Below are 23,638 nucleotides of genomic sequence, written 5' to 3'. Positions count from 1 at the left end.
CCTAGTGCAAGCGAAAACCGGCACTAAGGTGACCAACCTTTTCATTCCACGACTGTACCTTTACACACTGGACAAACAGGTTGTCTCATACAAATGACAGCTAATTTTGTGTGCCAATTTGAAGCGCCACTACGAGTGTCACCAGAACTAATTTTGACGTACTATAGGAGTAAGCGAGAAAGAAAATCATTTAGTTACAGTACAGTATGGCCTACAGCACCAAAATGGCAAAAAATAAATAGGCACACAAATATTATGACAGCAGCCAGTCCAGTATGTATAAAGGTCAGTGATCAAAAGTTATTATCTGAGCTTATTTGCCACTTATTTGAGCGACGTGTCATCTGACATTACTCGGATGTTTTTGTTCTTTTGACATAGGTATTTAGGCGGGTTTTAGAATGGCGCTGACCGCTCGCTGATCGTCGGCGCTGACAGATCAATATGTATGTAATTGAAGGGAACGTTCCTGAGTGACGCTGATCGCTCGGCGCCGACGCTTCATACATTTCGGCTGTCAGCGCTGACGGTCAGCGTGCGTCAGCGTGACTCTAAGGCTTGATTTTCTCCTACGCTGACATCGGTCGCGTACATCGGTCGAGCGTACGAATAAACACAATGTTCTATGAAGCACCGCACTGCAACGCCGTCGTCAGCGGCAGATGATTACATAGAACTAGTGTGTAATCGTGCGCGTCGCTGACGTCGGTCACCGATGTCAGCCTAAAAGGAAATCAAGCCCTAGGCTTGACATCCGCCGCTGACGACGGAGTTGCAGTGCGGTGTTTCATAGAACATGTGTTTATTCGTACGCTCGACCGATGTACGCGACCGACGTCAGCGTAGGAGGAAATCAAGCCTAAAACCAGCCTTAGAAAGTGGAACTGACCTGTGGGTTGTGCAGCGGGAGCGGCGACGGCGGGCGGCGCGGCTTCGCCCTCGGGCTGGGTGCCGGCGATGCCGGTGGCGGCCAGCGCGGCGCCGGTGCCTTGCGCGCCTGCGGCTTTTACATGAGCCTCCATCATTGCTGCTGGCACTTCGTCCTGATGATCAAACAAAGAGAAAGAAATACATATAGTTAAAATCTATATGGTAAACACAGAAAAATCCTGCCAAAAATATTCGCCTTAAAAATGTTCGCGTATCTTCGGCTGCACTCAACGCACACCCCTTTCACATCACGCCACCGACGACACCGTACATGTAGGAATTGAAAAGCGTTAATATTTCTCCAGCTTTGTATTTTTCCGGGATAAACCACAAGAAAAGGAAAGTCTTCGCTCCGTCGTAATACAATCGTCTTCTGTTCTGTCTTCTTCCAAAACCACGTCTTTCTTACTCACTCATTCATTTCTTTTCACTCACTCTTTGCGTTCCGTTTCACACTCCCACATACATTTTATTTGCTTGTCTAGCACAAATTTTTAAACGTATTATCTATTTAATTAATTAATTAATCTCGCTTAAAAGCGAGGCCTCTACATTTTGGTCCTTTGAGCCGGATGAGTGTTGTAAAACCTGTGAATTTGAAACGGAATACAAGTAGAATATCAATATGTTACCTTGATGGCGGCAAACTCGTCCATAGCAGCCCTGGTGGCCTTGGAAGCGATGCGCGGGTCTACCACAGAGGCTAGGAAAGCCACCGTGCTCATGACCGGGTTTCCCATCTTGCTGAATGGAATAGGCTGGTACGCTAGAGGACCTAGCACGCCTCCTGTTGGAATGAAAATATCACATTATGGTATTTATAATTTAGACCATGCGATTTTACACGATTAACTATACTGTCATTAATGGTTTCAATTTGATTAGATGTTGCTCTAACGTTTCCAGTAGTAGTCTTTTCTCGGTCCACTCATATAGGTGAGTGCTGCACATAGCTATAGAGCTAGCTTAGTTAGTTACCGTTGAACCGACCGACCGTCTGCAAATACTGATCATCGATAGGCGAGTCCTGGGTCAGAGCCAGTCTTCTAGAACTCCAGAACTTTCAGCTCTAGTAGCACCGAATGACTAATTTTAGAGCAGATAGCTCTAAAGTTAGTCAGTCGGTACAGTTACATACCTGAAGAAGCGTCGTGCAAGTAAGGATCCTCAATAGGTAATCTGAGGAAGTGCAAGATGCACTCGTCTTGCGTCCTTGTGCCGACATGAGCGGCGACGCGGTTCCAGTCATGTTGGTGTAGTTCCAACGCTTCCAGTAGGAGTAGCGTCCATACATTTAACCTACTCAATATCTAATGAGGCGCCATGCAGGTACTGATCCTCGAACGAGGCAGTCTTTTGCGACTGCAAAACTTCCAGCTCTGTGGTCTAGTGGTAAGACCACCTGCTTCAGACGCAGATGTCCCGGGTTCGATTCCCAGTGGGGGCAGATTTTTCTGTTCCGTTTGGTTGGTGGTAGGGCTTGTTCTAACTCCGCCTGGCTAGCTACCTCCATCTTACCTAAGTCTGTCGCCATAACAACAATGTTAACAGCATTGTTGTGTTCCGGCAGTTAGAGGTAAGATAGCCAGTTCCTCCGTGGTTGAGGATTCCGGGTGAAGCTCGTTTCCACCTTCGGCCTGATCGTCACTTACCATCAGCTGAGATACAGACCCAGAGCTTCCTCGTTGTGGATAAAAAAAAGCTCTTGTACTATCTGCTGTTTTGTCCTAAAGCTAGTCAGTCGGTACAGTACATACCTGAAGAAGCATCATGCAGGTAAGGATCCTCAATAGGTAATCTGAGGAAGTGCAGGATGCACTCGTCTTGAGTCCGGGTGCCGACATGAGCGGCGACGCGATTCCAGTCGTCTCAGTGAAGTTCCAACGTTTCCAGTAGAAGTAGCGTCCATACATTTAGCCTACTCAGTATCTGATGAGGCGCCATGCAGGTACTGATCCTCGATAGACGATTCCTATTGCTATGTGGCCTACGAGTCAGTGTTTTGCGGCTGCAGAACTTCCAGCTCTTGTACTATCTGCTGTTTTGTCCTAAAGCTAATCAGTAGGTACTATACTAGTTACCTGAAGAAGCATCGTGCAAGTAAGGATCCTCAATAGGTAATCTGAGGAAGTGCAGGATGCACTCGTCTTGCGTCCTTGTGCCGACATGTGCGGCGACGCGGTTCCAGTCATCCCGGTGTAGTTCTAAAGCTTCCAGTAGGAGTAGCGTCTCTTGTTCGGTCCATTCACGGCCGCGGGCACCACCGCGGTACTGAGAAGAAAATGAGTTTTAAGGAATACTGAATCTACAGTAGTATTCAGACAGTTTTTAGGGCGCTGTTACACATGCCAAAATATAGTTTACCTTAGCACAACTTACATGAAACATGGACCGGTACATGGCCTTCCAACTATGTGAACATAATCTTCATTTATGATTCTAATTTATCATGAAAAAGGGACAATCAAATTAAAAATTAAATCACAAAATTGCCTGATATTATTACTCTATTCCATAGCCAAGTAGAGAACATTTCCAATTTCAATACATAAATGTAAACTGTTTTGTTATGTATTTTATAAGCACTACTTTAACAAGTTGTTGTCGTTTTAATAGCATGTAGCCAAGTAAAGTACGGCCAACTAATTCAAATTTAAAATTTTTATTGCATATTAAGCAGCAATACAAAAGGTCGATTCGACTGTCGAACTGACAATCTATTCTGTCTCTTCCCATCTTGTGTATTTTTCGTAATGTCTCGTTCGCCAAAGTTCGTTCGTCAAAGTCAAACCCCTGCTTAGTCCAGTCATTTAAGCTTAAATTAGGTAAGAATCTCGGAATTAGAGATACCCAGCTGTAAGTCTGTAAATACTTGTATATTGACACCCTAAAAGTTGTCTCAAAACCTACATATGGTAGGGTGTAAGCAACTATTAAATTTTAAGGTCAAAGGTCACAAAAATCGTTTTTTTGCGCTTTTTTTGGAAATATCTCATTTCCTATGGGTTTTTTGCTATTTGTATTTATTATCAATATTGTAGAATACTAAATTCTCTACAAATTTTGTTTAAAAAATTTTTTTATACGGTGAACCGTTTTCGAGATAGAGTGCGGAGAGCGCGCGGTCGCTGCATCACTTCAGGTCAACTTAAGCGGTTTAGGTTTTTCATACAAAAGGATTTTCCCGCTAATTCCCGTGGGAATTTCGGTAATTACTTGTTGTAAATAAGCTTTAGGTTTACTAAGGTACCTACATGCCAAATTTCAAGCGTCTAACTTCCGTTAAGCGTTTAGATTTTTCATACAAAAGGATTTTCCCGCTAATTCCTGTTCCCGTGGGAATTCCTAAGTAAACTATAACCTGCCCAGGTGTATGAAGAATAATTGTACCAAGTTTCGTTAAAATCCGTCGAGTAGTTTTTGTTTCTATAAGGAACATACAGACGGACAGACAGACAGACAAAAATTTTACTGATTGCATTTTTGGCATCAGTATCGATCACTAATCACCCCCTGATAGTTATTTTGAAAATATATTTCATGTATAGAATTCTGTCCGTCTGTATGTTCCTTATAGAAACAAAAACTACTCGACGGATTTTAACGAAACTTGGTACAATTATTCTTCATACACCTGGGCAGGTTATAGTATACTTAGGAATTTCCACGGGAACAGGAATTAGCGGGAAAATCCTTTTGTATGAAAAATCTAAACGCTTAACGGAAGTTAGACGCTTGAAATTTGGGATGTAGGTACCTTAGTAAACTCAAAGCTTAGTTACAACAAGGAATTCCCGAAATTCCCACGGGAATTAGCGGGAAAATCCTTTTGTATGAAAAATCTAAACCGCTTAAGTAGACCTGAAGTGATGCAGTGACCGCGCGCTCTCCGCCATCTATCTCGAAAACGGTTCACCGTATAAAAAAAGTTTTTAAACAAAATTTGTAGAGAATTTAGTATTCTACAATATTGATAATAAATACAAATAGCAAAAAACCCACAGGAAATGAGATATTTCTAAAAAAAGCGCAAAAAACCGATTTTTGTGACCGTTGACCTTGAAATTTAATAGTTGCTTACACCCTACCATATGTAGGTTTTGAGACAACTTTTAGGGTGTCAATATACACGTATTTACAGACTTACAGCTGGGTATCTCGAATTCCGAGGTGAACTTACTATAATGACTGGACTATGCTATTCCAAATGACCATGACATTGAGTTTGTTTACATTTGGTATCGCTTCTCGTTGGCCGTACTTTAGGTGATGTCTGTATCATACATTTATGTGTGTATAGGAGGCCTTGTTTTTTTCTCTTGAGATGTATTAATATCGCGGTTACCTGGTCGAGCTTGAGTCCGGGCATGGCGCCGAGTTCGATCCCTGGCTCGTGCTTGAGCGCGGGCGGTGCTCCGGCGCCCGCTTCCGTGCCGTTGGGCAGACCTGCCTCCACCTTAGGCACTGCTGCGTTCTCCGCTATAACAACAAAATTTATTGATTTATTGTGCATACATTTATAGTGCATACAGTACATATTGGGTAAAGCCTAATCAGCATGAAATAGTTTAGCCAAAACCGTGTTAGCCAAAATAGAAATAATGCGAGCTTCATGCCCGTTTTCACCATCAAAACCTAATTTTTAAGTGACCCATATGAAAACAAAATTCCTGTTATTTGTTACCATAGGGGTCCCTTAAAAATTAGGGATTGATGGTGAAAACGGGCATTAGACTAGTAATAAAACTTGCAGAAGTTGACTTCCGCAAGCTGTTTACCACTGTGTAAATAGCTGTGCCCAGCCAATTTCAGCAAATTTTATCGCTAGCTAACTCTCGCTTAAGGTGTGTTAACAACTTTTTGACCACTTTGGGTCTCAGAACTATTTGACGTTGACTGTGTAGATGACATTAGCAGCAATCGTTGCAATTATTATATCACGAAATCCTAAGTTTACAGGTAGATTAGAGAGTTTACACACATGGTGCCAATGAAAGATTGAAACGTGGTTGATGTAACCAACCAAAACATTGAGATCTTATGAGGCTCTGGCGAAAAGTATGGCACCACAAATTGAACCTTATTTACATATCATAAAGTCGAAAATATGTTTTGCTTTATACAGGGTGTTAGGTAAATGGGTATATGAGCCGACACTAGCCCATGTTAACATGGTCATATAAATGGTATGGTGAAGTCAGAAAATTGATATCTTCATTTTAATTATTTAAATTTTCATACAAATCAGATTTTATAAAATTTATTTTGTATGAAAATAAAAAAAAATTATGTTATCAAATTTCTGGCTTCACCATACCATTTATATGACCGTCTTAACATGGGCTAGTGTCGGCTCATACACCCATTTACCTAACACCCTGTAGAGGGTTAACTCACCGGGGCGGGGCTGCGGCGGGCGCGCCACGAGCGGCTGCAGGCCGGAGGGCGTGTCGGACAGCACGTGGAAGTGCGACGTGGGCGGCGGGCCCATCGCCGTGGGCCGAGACTCCGCCTCGATCTATGTAAGTAATAAAAAAAAAATTCATTTATACTATGAAAGTGTCCGTCAGGAATAATTGTTTTTATATACAAAGTCATATCATTTCGAACCTAGGAAGTTATTTTTCAACACTATTGGTTCTTAGGCGAACAATGTATGGATAAAAACATAATAAATATGAGCGTGACGTCACATGACGCACTCAAACAAAACACTGCGTACTGTTAACTTGTCATGTGACATTACGAGATTTCAAATTATCAATACCTATTTAAGATATTTTAAAGCCTTGAATCCACTTGTTAGTGGCTTATTTGGGCGAACCATTCAAAAGGAGATAGTGGCTCGGCTCAGGCGTCTCCACTTGACACATTCGCCTGAGCATGCCAAAAGGATACAAGGCTTTAGATCAGTGGTTCTTAACCGGTGGTCCGCGGACCACTGGAGGCATTCCAAGTGGTCCACGAAGACATCGTAATAAACAAGTGATGTGACGTGATGAGTAGAGTCAACATAACGCAAACGGCGCACAGTGGGCGAGAAATCGACCTCCACTTTCATAGGATTTTGAAAAAAAAACGTGGTCCCTGACAAGACAGAAATTTGGTAAAATGGTCCCTCGTGACTTAAAGGTTAAGAACCACTGCTTTAGATATTTCTGCAGTCGATTCCCGATTGTTACCTGGTAGTTGATGAGGCCCCACTGCTCAAGAAAGCCGTGTACACGCATGATTGCGCAAACGTCACCCGCTAGGTTGCGGCGGCAAGCGGTACTTGTGAGGTACTCCGTAGGGTTCAGACGGTAGGTGTCGATCATGAAGTTCCTGACCAAAGAGTACAAAAAGTTCTGAATAAAGTAATTATATGTATGCTACTAGATACGTAAGAAACAATGGGGTTACTCCTTAACACTGTTTACGTAGTTTCCGGTAAATCTGTCACCGTAAAAAAAAATATGGGATTCATTTTTAGGTCAGTCAAAACATGGCACGACTAACTAAAGGAAGGACAATAATATCTCCTCAATAAAAAGCAAACGACACAACAAAATTAACGCCCGTACTCACAAACATTACTATGAGATCTCATAGTGTGCGTGGACGCACAGGGTGACACGGACCAATCACAGAGCTCTATTTAACGCTGTGCGTTCGATTTGCTGCTTCACTTAAGCAAGTATCGGTTGTGAATACGGGTGTAAGAGTGTTCAACGAAATAAAGTCATTACTGATTAAAGACGGTTATAGAGGGAAAAGTTGACGGCTTTTAGTTAGAAACAATTTTTCTTCAGATCTTTGTCCTCTACATTTTATACTATTTTCCCAATCATATAATCGTGAAAAGTAACACGTACCTGTAAGCCAGGTATATCTCCGGAGTCTTAGACTTGTTCTTCGCATTGAAGAACTCCGGCAAGGCGCGCTTCTCGATGGTGTGGATGGAGTTGTAGTCGAACCACGCCGAGTAGGACGGGACCACGATGTGGTGCGTCTGGTCCGTCACGTTGTCTTCTAACTCCTCCTTTATTATCATCTCCTGATACATACATTAGGAAATATTATAACAAAACTATGAAGCATTTTTTTCTTATTTATTCGATTGTTTGAGATAACAATTTAGAATTATCTATGTCGTGTTATTGTTAATTATCTGTGTCGTGTTGTTAATGTCGTGCATTACACAGATAATGAGTTGGTCAGTATAGTACTCCTTGCGTGTAGTTGCGTTGAATAATGTTTTTTATTTAAAAGGCTGATATTATGTGGGTGACGGACGCTATTGGTCAAGCGTTTAACTGAGTGAGTGCCTGAGGTATGGGAGCGGTACGGGACGGTGTTTTTGTGACGTCAAACGTCAGCGATACTTCAGGGGGCGACTTGACTTTTTACTTCAAACGCATTCGATATCGACTGTGTAAAAAAGTGACATTAAATGTATGACGGATTGTACAGCGTCCCTAGCGGAAACTATCACGGACAAAATTAAGATTTTAGTTTTTGAAAGTTATAAAAATATATGAAGTATATTTTATTACCGCAGTCGATATCAAATGCGTTTGACGTAAACTCACACTACACCCCCAGATGTGCTTCAAAGTTCACATGTCAATGTCATCCCTCCCGTGCTGCTCCCATACCTCAGACACTGTAACCTAAAGTATTAATAGCTTATTTATTGTTTGTACCCTTAACCACTGACGTACGTACGTGGTACGTCGGTCAAACGGTTTTTCGTTCAAAACTTCATTTTGTGCAGGAATTTTTGCGTGTCCTTTTTGGTAGTTTCCTAGTAGCCAGAGATGCGTGTGCGAAGGGAGAAAATAAATGGATAGCATGTTCCTAAGTAGGAGAACTAGACCACCCGACGTATGTGGTACGTAACGTCAGTGTAACTTTTTTTAAATCGTTTATGTATGGTGGTCCAGAGATAAAATTAATCGTTAGCAGTCTTATTTATTTTCTTGATCGTCTATATGTAAAAAACCTCATTTGCGCACAAAAATATTGCAAATGACGAAGAAATTAGCAAAAAATCCAGGGGATGTAAATTTTTATATCGGTTGCGTCTTTCGAGGACAATCATCATGATGGTGAAAGAATTTCAGTTCGTGGCTTTGGATTGACTTTTTCTGAAGATTGTATACCATATTTTCATATTTCCTCACTAGTTTGAAGCACGGCAAACTGGTGACCAGGTCATCAGTCAAAGAAAGACTATAGAAAATAGCCTTCCTAAATGAACTGTATTAAAAAGTGACTTATTTTGTGAATTATTGCTATTGTGATTTTTTCCTGTTTAAAACTGTTCTTAATCATAAATATGGCCAAAATAGAAGTTCGTACTGTTATCGAATATTTTTGTGTTGATTTTTAAAAAATGCCTCTGTAACTTTTATCACCTCTGGAGGATTTCACCTAAATCATACTATTCTATTAATCTTATTAAGTTTTTTTTACTATCTCTATTTAATATAAACATGTGTAAATAATTTCAATTCAAATTTCACCAATGTTACACTCTATTGATACATCAAGAGATCTTCAAAGTTACGTACGTATGCCGTACGTACTGTTATGACGGGATATTAAAATGTCTTTTTAAAAAACAATTATTTTTTATTAACTGAAATACGTTTACTTTAAACACAGAATTTTACTTTGAATATCCGAACTGACTCTATTTTGAATGCCCGAAAGTTAGAGGTCCTTACTGGATGGATGCCCGGTCTGAACTGCGGCTCCGGACTGGAGGTTCAGGCTCGCTGCATCGTGAAAATGCTGACTCTGCAGGTTATGATGGCAATACAGCAGTTTAGCCAACATTTTCAAGGTGTAACAGCCCCCCGTTTAAGATGAAACTTACGCTATTTGCGAAGTTTCAGGATAATATTCTAATTCTTGGAGCAGGTATTTCTGCTAATTCTTGAGCATTTTCCGAATCATTATCATTACTATTAGAGTTATTTCCAACCTTGTAACTAAATTTCGGGCATTTACTAATAAGCTTTTTATAAAATATAAAAATTAAAATTATAAAGATTACAATAGTTACACAATAAGTGAGAATGGGGTAATGCGAATCATATTCAATTAATGGGCTAGGTTCATTTAAAATTTTATCAACATCTGTTACTATCTGGTTATTATCGACAGTTAAAAGTTTTTTCAATTTAACATCAGTTAATTTAAGAGGTTTCGTTTTTTCTTGTAACAATTTAAGCTTTTCTACATTGCAACAGTTATCTTTAATTAAATTAAAATCTGAATATTTTATATTTATTGAAAAATTTAAATTAGATTTAGCAATTAATTCTCTATTCTTGCAAAAGGCAATACATCCAGATTGTAAATTAAGGATGCCTGTACCTGATAATTTAGTCTCTGTAACTTGGGAACCACACTCTACGGTAAGTTTAGTAGGTTCACTTTCAACAAATATCCATCGGTTGCCCTTCAATTCTTGCCAGATGTCTATTTGACCATAAATTAACTTTGATTTACATTGTTGCGGCAATTTATTTACTACTTTTAATAACATTTCAGTTTCACAAATAGGCGTATGTTGTACAGACAAAACGTTTAGATCGCCGCATATATAAACTTGGTTATTTGGTTTAGCGCATTCCCCAATATCTCTGCTACATACATATGTTAACTTATCTCTACTTACAGCTACATAATTACAGAAAGGCACAATCATGGCAAATGTATCTGGATTTTCTTTATTATGTGGTACTGGTATCGGTAAAGGTTTATACAGATTATACTCAATTCCATGAACTAATGGTATTTTAATTACAAAAACAATGTTATTTATAGTGTAATAACAATTTAATTTTGAAACATCTATTAAATTATGAACAGTTTCCAAACTTAGACTTATGGGCAACTCTTGGTATTTCGGTAAATTTCTGACACTATTTATTAATTCATCATAAAATTGTTTTGGTGTAAGAATAGATGGATGAAGAGAGTGACTTTTAGTAAACATTATTGCATTAACCAAATCGTCAATTTTGAATGATAAAGTAAGTAAACTTGAGTATAGTTCATTACAGACTATATCCATTTTGGATTCTATTATTAACTTATTAGAAACTACAGATAGGTTCTTAACACTAGCTGACAAATTTTCAATAGCGTCATTCAAACGTGCTTCATTTACGGTAATGGCTGTTATGGTTTCATTGTAATGCAAAAGTGCCGTACTAGTCATTAAGATGTTGTCCTTAAGTAATGATGCAAGTTTTTTATCATTACGTTGAAGGGTTTGAATGGCGTTACCATATTTAATAGCGTCGTCTTCGTCCATTGTACCGATTATTTGTTTAAAAGCGGTTCCAATTCCGGCGAACCAGGCTGATCTTTTATCGCGATTTGAAATCAAATGTGAGATAGAACTATAATCTCGTTTTATGTCACTGAGTCTTGAAACCAGGGGTTGTAATAAACTATTACATTCAATATCTGAAATATAATCATTTTGTTGGCAAAGATACCTAGCAGTTCCCAGGATGGAATTTATATTGTCTATGTGAGGTTTTATATATGCTATGTCTACCGGAACCAAAACGTGAAGGTCATCACTGGTGATTCTAACTGTTCCAATTGGGTCGAAGTAAATTCCTGGGTTCTCGTCTATCTGTTGCACTATATCTGAAGCGACAATGGTGAGGCTGATTGAAACCGTTCTGTAATATAATATAAAACTACATGTTATAATTATATAATAGAAGGAGAGAATTAGTTAAGACTAATTCTTATATTAAAATAAAATGCCTTAAGGGCAGTCCTAACTAACTAAGCTTGGGTTTGCAAGCTTCAGTTCGTCGTAGTGATGCTTCACATGTCGACGATTGATAAGTATCGATAAGGTGTTTCCTCCGTGTATTTTTACGACCTTATACGGCCCTTTCCATATCGGGGCTAAGGCTTTGCCTAGCCGGGGGTGATTTTTAAGGTAAACAAAATCACCAATTTTGTACTTCACTGCACGGACATGTTGATCATAATATGTTTTAGATCTTTCTTTGGAGGATGTTATATTTTCTATTGCTTTTTGGCGGGAAACCTTAAGTCGGTGATGAAGTGTTTTAATATATTCAGGGTATGTGAGGTCTTCTCGTAGATCATATACTGAATCTGGAATGAAGGGTTTGTGCCCAAAAACTAATTCATATGGTGTAAACTTAGTTGTAGAGTGAACTGCACTATTGTAAGAGAGCATGGCTGTATAAACAAATCTATGCCAATTGGTTTCATTATCATTAACATATGATTTAAGGTACTCTTTGAGGGTACTGTGGCTCCGCTCTAGAGCACCTTGTGTTTGTGGATGGTATGGAGCTGACCAAATTTGTTTTATTTTCAGAAATTCACACGTTTTCTTGAAAAGTTCTGCAGTAAAGTTTGTGCCCTGATCAGTTAATATAGACTTTGGAATTCCAAAAAGTGATATGAAATGAACTAGACATTCGCAGGTTTCTTCAGCTGTTGCGTTGGAAATGGGGTATGCTATAGAGAATTTTGTTAAATCGTCCTGTAGAGTGAGTATGTATCGTAACTTGTTAAGTCCAGCTTCAGGCAAGGGACCTACTATATCGAGACTAACCCGTTCAAAAGGACGTGTGGATGTTGTTGTTATTTGCATGGGTGCACGATTAATCTGTCTTAAGGCTTTGTTGGATTGACAGGCTGAGCAGTTTTTTACGTAGTGTTCTATGTCTGATTTCATGTTTTTCCAATAATATCTTTCTCTAATTCTATTGAGCATTCTTTCAGTACCAAGGTGTCCGGCAATAGGAATATCATGGTTCTCTTTCATGATCTTTGAGATCTCACTGGGTGTAGGATAAATAATGTTGTTATGGTATATATTTACAGAGACAGAAGTGTTGTTAAAAAGGTATGTTAGCATATTATAAATTTTGACAAAAGAATGTTTTTCAAACGCATTTTTGAAATCTGATATAGCGAATTGTGAAACATGAGCCTCGGATAGTAGTTCAGTTTTTACATTTTCTAATGTTCGGAATATATCGGGGTAAGTTGCTTCGTCAAAGTAATGTACTTTTGTGAAAATGAAATAATATATTTTATTATTACAAGGGATTTTTTGATATCTAAAAAGTTCTTTTTCAGCTGCAACATAGGAGGTTGGATCATCTACTTTGGATAAGATTTCTTGCACATACGGATTTGAGTCATCTAAATCCAATGAAGTGGGGATAAGTATTATTGAACAGTTACTTTTAGTTAAACTTTCATTATGTTCCAAAATGTTTGTGTCAAAAGATTTATTTTTATCTCCAATTGCTTTAAGAAATTGACTGTAGTTACTGTTTTGTACATTATGTTCATTAATATTTATATTTTCTGTTTCAGGTGCGGTAGCGTGAGAAGGTGACGAGACGGGAGAACCGGTATTGGCTGATGGTGGTGGACGAGCGGCAGGACCTGGTGTTTCGACAGGTAAGGTATCAGGTTGTGGAGAGGGAATTTCTAAGACGTCGAAATCAACGTTGAGATCATCACTATGAGGGCTGATTTCAAGGAGTCCGAAATCATCAAGATTAATGTCGAGCAAAGGATCTTGGGATGGTGCTGGATCATTAAGTGGAGGATCTCGATTACTGGAAGAAGCAGGAGGATCATCGTTGTGAAAATTCTGTGGCTCAGTTGAATGTTGTACAGGATTTACTGGATAGCGGGATAACGCATCAGCGTTACTGTTAACTCTACCCTTTTTATATTCGATCTCATAATCAAACTCTTCGAGTTTAAGTCGCCATCGGACTAATTTTGATCCAGGATCTTTACAATTGAAGAGCCATTTGAGAGGCTTGTGATCCGTTAAAATTTTGAAACGGTGCCCATATAAGTATGGACGGAAGACTTTAGTTCCCCACACGATTGCTAAACATTCTTTCTCCGTTACACTGTAGTTACATTCCGCTTTATTCAAGGTTCGAGACGCATATGCTACTGGTTGATCCTTTCCAATGGGACCTTGGGACAGGATTGCGGAGATCGCGTGGTTGGATGCATCACAGGTAAGGTTAAATGGCTGACTAAAATCTGGATAGGATAAGATAGGAGCAGTGGTAAGTTTTTGCTTCAGTTCATCGAAAGCAAGTTGTTGAGGATTTTCCCATATAAAAGGTTCGTCTTTCTTTAATAAAGAAGTAAGTGGTTTGGCAATCTTTGAAAATTCTGGAATAAATCTTCTATAATAAGAAACGAGCCCGAGGAAGGATTTGACATCTTTTGGGGATTCAGGAATGGGGAATTCAGTAACTGCTTTAATCTTGTCTGGATTCGGTTTGACACCTTCATTTGTTATTACATGACCAAGATAAGTGACTTCCTTTCTGAGGAACTCACACTTATCTGGTTGTAGTTTTAAATTGAATTTCCGAAGTTTGTGGAATACTGACGCTAAATTATTTACGTGTGAGTTTAAATCTGGTGAATAAATGACAATATCATCAAGGTAAACGAAGCATTGTATACCATTGAGTCCGGATAGGGCGGTATTCATTAATCGCTGAAAGGTTGAAGGTGCGTTTTTGAGGCCGAAGGGCATTCTGGTGAACTCGTAATGCCCTTGAGGAATATTGAAAGCTGTTTTGGGCGCATCGTTTTCATTTAATTTAATTTGATGGAAACCTGAGGCTAGGTCTAAGGTTGAGAAATATTTGCTATTTCCAAGTTGATCTAATATTTCATTAATTTGAGGTAGGGGATATGTATCACCAATGGTAATATCGTTCAATTTTCTATAATCGACAACGACGCGCCATTTGCGTTGTCCGGATGCATCGAGCTTTTTGGGGACCACCCATATAGGGGATGACCATGGAGAATTGGAAGGTTTGATGATTCCATCATTGAGCATCTTATTGATTTGAGTATCAACTTCTGATTTGTGACATTCTGGGAATCTGTACGATTTGACGTGAATAGGATTTTGAGAAGTTGTCGTGATATCATGTTTTATAGCGTCAGTATAGGTGAGTTTTTCGTTAGGAAGATGAAAAATATCTGAATACGTAGAGCAGATTTCATGAAGAGCTTCAATTTCTTCTTTATTCATATGAGATGTACGGAGGAGTTGTAGAACTTTTTGAGTCCGTTCGAAACAGTCATAGGAATTAGAGAATTGAGAATTAATTGGTTTGACATTGTCTTTGATAGGTTCTTCCAAGGGAGTAAGTTTTAGTTTCAGGTTCGAGTTAACGGTTGTTGGGTTTTCGGATGTATTCAAAATTGAAATATTGATTCTGTGATTTTGTTTTACTTTTGTTACACAATTTGCAACAAACAATTGGTCAGAAATATGTTGGTCAAGAACAAGTCCTTCTTTTACATCTGGATTTAATACGGAACATTCAATGACGGTTTCTGATCGTGGTGGAATCACGTACACGGGGTCATTGAAGTAAAGATTCAAATTGAATTGATTGATCATAAGGATATTTTTGTTGTAATTAATATTACATTTTAAATTGCTGAGGAAATCGTTTCCAATGATTCCATCGTAGGGGAGGTGAATATCTTTAACTATGTGGAATTTGTAATTAATATAATTACAAGGGATTTTATCAGACAAATAAAGAGTTAAATTTAGATGTCCAAGAGTTGGAGTTGGTTTTTCTACAGGATCAATTCCTTTGATCTGAATAGGTTCTCTGATTATTTTGGGTCGATTTAGAATTGAAGTTCTTTTCAAAAGACTGATGGAAGAACCTGAGTCAACTAGTAGACATAGAGGTATATCAGATACTGATGTTTGGATTAGCACATGTGGTAACGATTTTTTTGTAGGATCAGTTAGGATTTCGTAGACTTCTTTGTTTGTATCCTTACAGGATTTAGGAATTGTGGGTATATACTTTTCTGTTTTGATATTTGAATGGACACTTGTTTGGGGCTGGTTACCCGTGTGGTCCTGGATTTCGGAGAATTGGACACTTGCTTGGGGCTGGTTACCCGTGTGGTCCTGGATTTTGGAGGATTGGACACTTGCTTGGGGCTGGTTACCCGTGTGGTCCTGGATTTTGGAGGATTGGACACTTGCTTGGGGCTGGTTACCCGTGTGGTCCTGGATTTTGTAGGATTGGACACTTGCTTGGGGCTGGTTACCCGTGTGGTCCTGGATTTTGGAGGATTGGACACTTGCTTGGGGCTGGTTATCCGTGTGGTCCTGGATTTTGGAGGATTGGACACTTGCTTGGGGCTGGTTACCCGTGTGGTCCTGGATTTTTGTATGATTGATGGTGCCATTGATAGAATAGGGTCGCGCTATTGTCGTAAATTTGGGCTGCACGAGACACCTGCGTGAGCCCACTACTCGTTTAAATGATTTGTTGGGATTTGGTCATCGTCTTCGGGCTGTTGAATTGTTGCGTCCTCATAAATATAGGGTTGAATTTCAGGATCAGGATATTCGGAATTTTCAACGCAATGAACGCGTGCTGGTTGAGACGTTCTAGATCTCTGGTTCTGATTAAAGCTTGGACGACTGGAATTTTGCGTCGGATTTTGAGAAAACTTGAAGCGGTTGTTATTGTATTCTCTCCTTCGACAGTTTTCAATTGTGTGACCTTGGTTTTTGCAATATCTGCAGAAATTTGGGTTTTGGTTAGGATTTTGATTGGGATTTTGAATATTATTTATTGTGGGTCTAAATAAATTATTTCCCGTATTGTTAAATCGGGGACGCGGTGATGGCCCGGCCACAGGAACAGGATTATGGCGGGTCATCAATTTTTGGATCTTTTCTTCTGAAATGGCTAGGTTTACGGCTTCATTTAATGTTGCGGGTTCTTTCATTCTGATAATATTTGAGATTTTGGGTGTTAATCCCAGAAGGAAGGTATGGAGAGCTAAATCTTCCATTGCAGCGATTTTTCCGACTAATTCTTTTGATTTTTTATTGGATAGTGTGATTTCTGTTAATAATTTTGAAAGGCAAGTTTCAATCCGTAACCCGAATTGATTAACGGGTTCAGAATTTGACTGCCTACATTCCTGTAATTCAGCAAGGAGGTGAGTGTAGTGCTTCTTTTCTCCGAATTGGGTTTTCAGGAATTCACTGAGCTGGTCCCAACTGTCGAAGTCTTTTATAGAGCAAGCTACCTCAGCCTTGCCTTCGAGCTGGCTCAATATATATTTAAATAAAATCGGCTTTTGTGTTGAATGTGCGAGAGAGTTGGCATTATTGCAGTTACTTAGAAATGAATTTAGATTTTCGCGTTTTCCGTCGAATGGTTTAATAAATTTGAACAAAACTGATATGTCTAATTTCTCCTCTGACGTTTCGGTTTCTGGTTTTGGCGGCATTTTTAATTTAATGTATTACTGAATTGAATATTATTTATGAAATATTTTAACTTGCTGAAAACAATGAACACGACAAAAAATAATATAAGAGCACAATAATTGAATGATTACGTAAAATTCACGAGGAAAATCTGTAATAAAAACCGACACACAAACAAAATAAATTTACGAAGAGACCCTGTATAAAAATATTGTTTAATTTAGCCACCTGGTTTGAAGACACTGCGAGCGGCGAGTACAGCGATAACGAAGGTATGTGAATGCGTGGGCGCCGGACGAGGCGACGCTTGTTTTGACTAACACTTACTTACAGGAACAGATATTAATTAAGTACAAAGTTTAATTTAATATGTTGTTACTCTAATGAATAATGTTAATGCTATGATATAGTTATTTTTCTAAAAATTATTCACTGGATGTTGTTGAATTTATCACTGAATTAGATCTTGAACCGAAGTAAATAAAAAGTTGTTTTAACTCACAGGATGATGCACTTCATTTTACGATGCACTAAACGGGATTCGAAGTGTTGACCTTGGAACTGGAACACTGTAGTTGAACTCGTTGACACTGGACACGTAGACACGACTTGCAGAGCAGGATACAGCGGGACATAGAAGAGCGATGCGCGACCACTGGAGAGCCGGGATAATTTCGGCTTTGGATGAACCGGGATACTTCCGGCCTCTGGATGATGATGAGTCCAAACCGGGATGACGACGATGATGATGATGACGGACACTGGGCTATGATAGTTCGGGTGATGACGATGTTGGATGCGTGGCACTGCTGATTATTTTTGCACACTTGGAGACGTCCTTGAGATGTACTTTTACATCCCTTCTCGCTGACACCAATGTTATGACGGGATATTAAAATGTCTTTTTAAAAAACAATTATTTTTTATTAACTGAAATACGTTTACTTTAAACACAGAATTTTACTTTGAATATCCGAACTGACTCTATTTTGAATGCCCGAAAGTTAGAGGTCCTTACTGGATGGATGCCCGGTCTGAACTGCGGCTCCGGACTGGAGGTTCAGGCTCGCTGCATCGTGAAAATGCTGACTCTGCAGGTTATGATGGCAATACAGCAGTTTAGCCAACATTTTCAAGGTGTAACAGTACGTTAGTGTTAGTGTAACAAAATGACACGTCAGTGGTTAAGGGTTAATATTCACCTGCGTGTTAGAGTCAGAGTGCTTGCCCTGCGAGTCGTCGTGCGCGTCTAGAGGCGGCGCGGGCGTGGTCGGAGCTTCCGTGGGAGCGGGCGCGGCCGGCTCGGGCGCAGCCGCGGGCGCTGTAATAGTACAAAAGGAGCTGTTTGACTGCGGTTCAATGAGTATCGTTGGAGTTTCTTAACTTTAGCTAGAGCAGGGGTAGCCAAACTTTTGATCTGTGACGTCTACTTATGCTGGAAATATTTCTTGCGGTCGACTGCAAGGTAGAGTTTAGAAGAGTGAAATGAAACATTTTAGCAGCAACAATACTACCACGTTACGACCGACCGAAGCGTGTGAGTGCCTATATTTATAGGTAGAGAAAATAAGCAATATTATTTTTTAATATTGTTCTGTTCAGTTTATTTAACTCTCGCGGGCTACCAAAATCGTATTCGCGGTCGACCTTTAGCTCGCGGTCGACCGGTAGCTCGCGGTCGACCGGTAGCTCGCGGTCGACTGGTAGCTCGCGGTCGACCGTTAGCTCGCGGTAGACCGGTAGCTCGCGGTCGACTGGTAGCTCGCGGTCGACCGTTAGCTCGCGGTAGACCGTTAGCTCGCGGTAGACCGGTAGCTCGCGGTCGACTGGTAGCTCGCGGTCGACCGTTAGCTCGCGGTAGACCGGTAGCTCGCGGTCGACTGGTAGCTCGCGGTCGACCGTTAGCTCGCGGTAGACCGGTAGCTCGCGGTCGACTGGTAGCTCGCGGTCGACCGTTAGCTCGCGGTAGACCGGTAGCTCGCGGTCGACTGGTAGCTCGCGGTCGACCGTTAGCTCGCGGTAGACCGGTAGCTCGCGGTCGACTGGTAGCTCGCGGTCGACCGTTAGCTCGCGGTAGACCGGTAGCTCGCGGTCGACTGGTAGCTCGCGGTCGACCGTTAGCTCGCGGTAGACCGGTAGCTCGCGGTCGACCGTTAGCTCGCGGTAGACCGGTAGCTCGCGGTCGACTGGTAGCTCGCGGTCGACCGTTAGCTCGCGGTAGACCGGTAGCTCGCGGTCGACTGGTAGCTCGCGGTCGACCGTTAGCTCGCGGTAGACCGGTAGCTCGCGGTCGACTGGTAGCTCGCGGTCGACCGTTAGCTCGCGGTAGACCGGTAGCTCGCGGTCGACCGTTAGCTCGCGGTAGACCGGTAGCTCGCGGTCGACTGGTAGCTCGCGGTCGACCGTTAGCTCGCGGTAGACCGGTAGCTCGCGGTCGACTGGTAGCTCGCGGTCGACCGTTAGCTCGCGGTAGACCGTTAGCTCGCGGTAGACCGGTAGCTCGCGGTCGACTGGTAGCTCGCGGTAGACCGGTAGCTCGCGGTCGACTGGTAGCTCGCGGTCGACCGTTAGCTCGCGGTAGACCGGTAGCTCGCGGTCGACTGGTAGCTCGCGGTCGACCGTTAGCTCGCGGTAGACCGGTAGCTCGCGGTCGACTGGTAGCTCGCGGTCGACCGTTAGCTCGCGGTAGACCGGTAGCTCGCGGTCGACTGGTAGCTCGCGGTCGACCGTTAGCTCGCGGTAGACCGGTAGCTCGCGGTCGACTGGTAGCTCGCGGTCGACCGTTAGCTCGCGGTAGACCGGTAGCTCGCGGTCGACTGGTAGCTCGCGGTCGACCGTTAGCTCGCGGTAGACCGTTAGCTCGCGGTAGACCGGTAGCTCGCGGTCGACTGGTAGCTCGCGGTAGACCGGTAGCTCGCGGTCGACTGGTAGCTCGCGGTCGACCTCTTGGTCATCACTGAGCTAGAGTATATGTGTTATAATATGTATAAGACAAGGTCAAGACCACGTGAGCTGCGAGTAAAATGAAATGGTCCAGTTTGAGTCTTCAAATTCAAGCAAGAGCATCTGAATGCGATACTTATGTAGCAAGGGTAAAAAGGGCGTTAGAAGCGCGACAGCAGCGTTTTTATTATAATCTGAAGGCATGCATCCGCTGTCACATAGTATGTAATTTTCGGCAGCGCGTCTGTCGCGCGGTTGTCGCGCTGCTAAATCGCCTAAATGTGAAAGCGCTCTAAATATCACTGACTGTCAGCTGAGCGTTCGGTGTCGGGCGTGGGCGCAGCGTCGGTGTTGTCACGCGACGCCGTGTCTTCTTCGTCGTCGGCGTCGTTGTCGCGCCGCTTCGTGATGCGGCTGCAACAATACACGCGGTTTATACGTTGTGTCGTGGAAGATGGGAGATTTTTAGACGGAGCTGCGGGGACAATAAATAACTCGCGGCTCCGTTTCATTGGGCTCCTGTATTTACACCGTCGGATTTTAGTGGATAGGCCTCTCTCTCCTCTAGAGGGGAGAGTCCCACATAACCTACTGGTCCTCCCTATCGGCCAGTGGGTATGCGCAAAGCATTTACCAACGTAAAACAACAAGGTGGAGCGATTCTTGTACAATAAATAATAGAAAAAGACAAGTCTGTACTTTTACGAATGACAATCAAGTAAAATTATTCTGGCTATTGTTTCATTTTCAAATTGCAAATACTGATGATGATTCAACTAAGAAGTTTTTCACTATACCACCCACAAGGTGGATCGACGACCTCGTATTGGTAGCAGGAAGGCGATGTATGCATGCCACCCCTACCAATTGGACAATATGGATATCATTGGGGGAGGCCTATGTCACCTATGTTCAGCAGTGAATGTCCTGTAGCTGAAATGATTAATTTCACCATACGTAACAAAATATTCATTGGTTTTTTGAACTCCTATTTTTTATTTCATCATCATCATAATCATCATTAGCTCAGCCTCCCCCAATGCTTTCCATGTTGCCCGGTTGGTAGCGGCCTGCGTCCAGCGCCTTCCTGCTACCTTTATGATGTCGTCGGTCCACCTTGTGGGTGGACGTCCCACGCTGCGTTTTCCGGTACGCGGCCTCCACTCCAGAACCTTGCTGCCCCATCGGCCGTCAGTTATGCGTACTATGTGCTTTGCCCATTGCCACACATTTTCTATTTAGATTCTTATTATTCTTTATTCACTGACCTCTTCCTCTTGCCGTGCTTCTGCGGCGGCGGCGAGGGCGAGCGCTTGCGCTTGCTGCCCTTCTTGCCCTTGCCCGAGCTCTCCGCGCCCGGGATCAGGTCGTCCACGGATAAGCGAAGCTTGTGCACCTGCGGCAAAGATAATGCTGGGATTTTGAACCTTATTGCTTTGACTTAAGATAACAGTCAGCGTCAAATAGTTCGTGACACCAAAAAATTCGCAACACATTTTTGTTACAATTGGAATAGACGTTGCATTGTGTTGTCAACTTATTGGTCACTTTGGGTGTCATGACAACATCACGTCTAGCTAAACACTGTGATATCTTATTCGCCAGTAATACGGGCGAATTTGCAATAAAATGTAGTCTGATATACTGTTATCTGTAAAAAAAAAATACTTGCTTAGCCTGGTAGCATAGAAGTCAACTTGGTTGGTACTACTGAGGAATGCGCTTCTACTCCTGCTACCAACGCTGTTACCATTAACGCAGTTAGTAAGGTGGCATTTTGCACGCTTTGACGTCATAGAGCAAGAAGCCTAGTTAACGTTATGCTAGTTTGCGAATGAACCCTTACGTACCCTATATTAATGTAACGGCTTATAAATCCACACACAAAATATACTTGAAAATTTTAATTGGTTTTCCAATATAACAATATAGGGAGCATGAAGGCAATCGCGTTGATCTGTTTTAACACCAAAGAAATCAAAGTGGTCCCCTTTCAAACCACTGGTCTACCAGGCACTAATGCCTGTTTTCACCATCAATCCATAATTTTTAAGTGACCCCTATGGTAACACATAACAGGCATTTTGTTTTCATAGGGGTCACTTTGATACAAGTAGGGATTGATGGTGAAAACGAGCATAAATCACGTGGCTGATGGATCTGTTCCTTACCTTCTTTTTTCCGTTGACGTCGACCTCGTAGTCCTCCTCGTTCATCCACTCGTTGTACTGCGGTAAGTCGAGGACCCATGATGCCGAAACGCGCCAGGGCTCCGAGCGGTTGCAGTCCCAATTCGCTGTCTCTGGGATGTCCACCTGTGAGAACAAAGATTGGTTTATTATTGTGTTCATTGCTTAGCTGCCATATTACAGCACTCATCAACCTACAATAAAATGTAACTTCTATCACTCATCATCGGGTCTCCACTGCAGGAGCACAACCACCTTAATTTATGCCCATTTATTTTTTAATTTCTGTGATGGGGCTGTGTAGGTATGTTTATATCCGTTGTCTAGTGCCCATTAGTAAAAGCTTTGCTTAGTTTGGGACTAGAAGCGTAGTGTAAAATGTCCAAGGATATTATTATTGTTATTTATGTTGTACAGAAGTGGTCGTAGGGCAAACTATATTTGGGATGTGTATAAATTCCCTAGAAAAGGCCTATGTACTGAATAAACTATTTGAATTTTGAATTTACCAGAAATAAAAGGTGGATTTGGCCTACATTCCCCGCGCTGGAAAGACAAGTTGGGGAGGCATTTATGTTTCGCATATTGGTCGCTTTTTACGACACCCACAGAAAGACTGGAGGTGGTCCTGTTCAACTCTGACGGAACAATATTTAGAGCTAATAACCAATGGTAACAAAAATTGTGAAGGTCCGTCGTCATATATTTTTAGAAAGAAAGAAAGAAACATTTATTACGATGAACATCACTTAGTTATGGACAGAGAAGGTATACGGAAAAAACCGGCCAAGTGCGAGTCGGACTCGCGCACCGAGGGTTCCGTACCATTGATTTATGAAATTAAAATTATTATTTTTTATTTAAGTTATTAGTATGAAAGATTACGCGGTAATAAGCGGTTTAAGGTTTACGAGGTATTAAAAAAAAACTACTTACTAGATCTCGTTCAAAACCATTTTCGTTGGTAGTTTTTATAGTAATGTACATCATATGTTTTTTTAGATTTTTCATTTTCTTATTTTAGAAGTTAGAGGGGGGCGGGGACCAACTTTTTTCCACTTTGGAAGCGTCTGTCACGCAAACTATTCGGTTTAGAAAAAAAGTATTTTAGAAACCTCGATATCATTTTTGAAGAGCTATCCATAGATACCCTACACGTAAGTGTTTGACGAAAAAAATTTTTTGAGTTTCAGTTCTAAGTATGGGGAGCCCCCAATATTTTTTTTATTTTTGCATCAAAATCTTAATGCGG

At 41.3% G+C, this 23,638-nt stretch overlaps 1 protein-coding gene across 1 annotated transcript in view; it reads right to left on the bottom strand.

The window, feature by feature from the left end:
- Positions 1-23,638, bottom strand: part of LOC135081875 (SWI/SNF complex subunit SMARCC2) — a 36,069-nt gene that overhangs the window by 8,172 nt on the left and 4,259 nt on the right. Inside the window, exons 6-17 of the mRNA XM_063976660.1 lie at positions 22,369-22,512; positions 21,466-21,593; positions 20,501-20,611; positions 18,880-20,210; positions 18,457-18,575; positions 7,785-7,966; positions 7,113-7,254; positions 6,328-6,448; positions 5,276-5,409; positions 3,012-3,201; positions 1,563-1,717; positions 890-1,043 (exon numbers count right to left, since the gene is read on the bottom strand). Coding sequence (XP_063832730.1) covers positions 890-1,043; positions 1,563-1,717; positions 3,012-3,201; positions 5,276-5,409; positions 6,328-6,448; positions 7,113-7,254; positions 7,785-7,966; positions 18,457-18,575; positions 18,880-20,210; positions 20,501-20,611; positions 21,466-21,593; positions 22,369-22,512 — 2,911 coding nt within the window. The remainder of the gene's footprint in view (positions 1-889; positions 1,044-1,562; positions 1,718-3,011; positions 3,202-5,275; positions 5,410-6,327; positions 6,449-7,112; positions 7,255-7,784; positions 7,967-18,456; positions 18,576-18,879; positions 20,211-20,500; positions 20,612-21,465; positions 21,594-22,368; positions 22,513-23,638) is intronic.

Source organism: Ostrinia nubilalis, chromosome 20 (assembly GCF_963855985.1).
Source record: "Ostrinia nubilalis chromosome 20, ilOstNubi1.1, whole genome shotgun sequence".
Taxonomy (NCBI): Eukaryota; Metazoa; Arthropoda; class Insecta; order Lepidoptera; family Crambidae; genus Ostrinia; species Ostrinia nubilalis.
The sequence above is the reverse complement of the archived record's forward strand: the minus strand, read 5'-3'. Positions and strand labels throughout refer to the sequence as shown.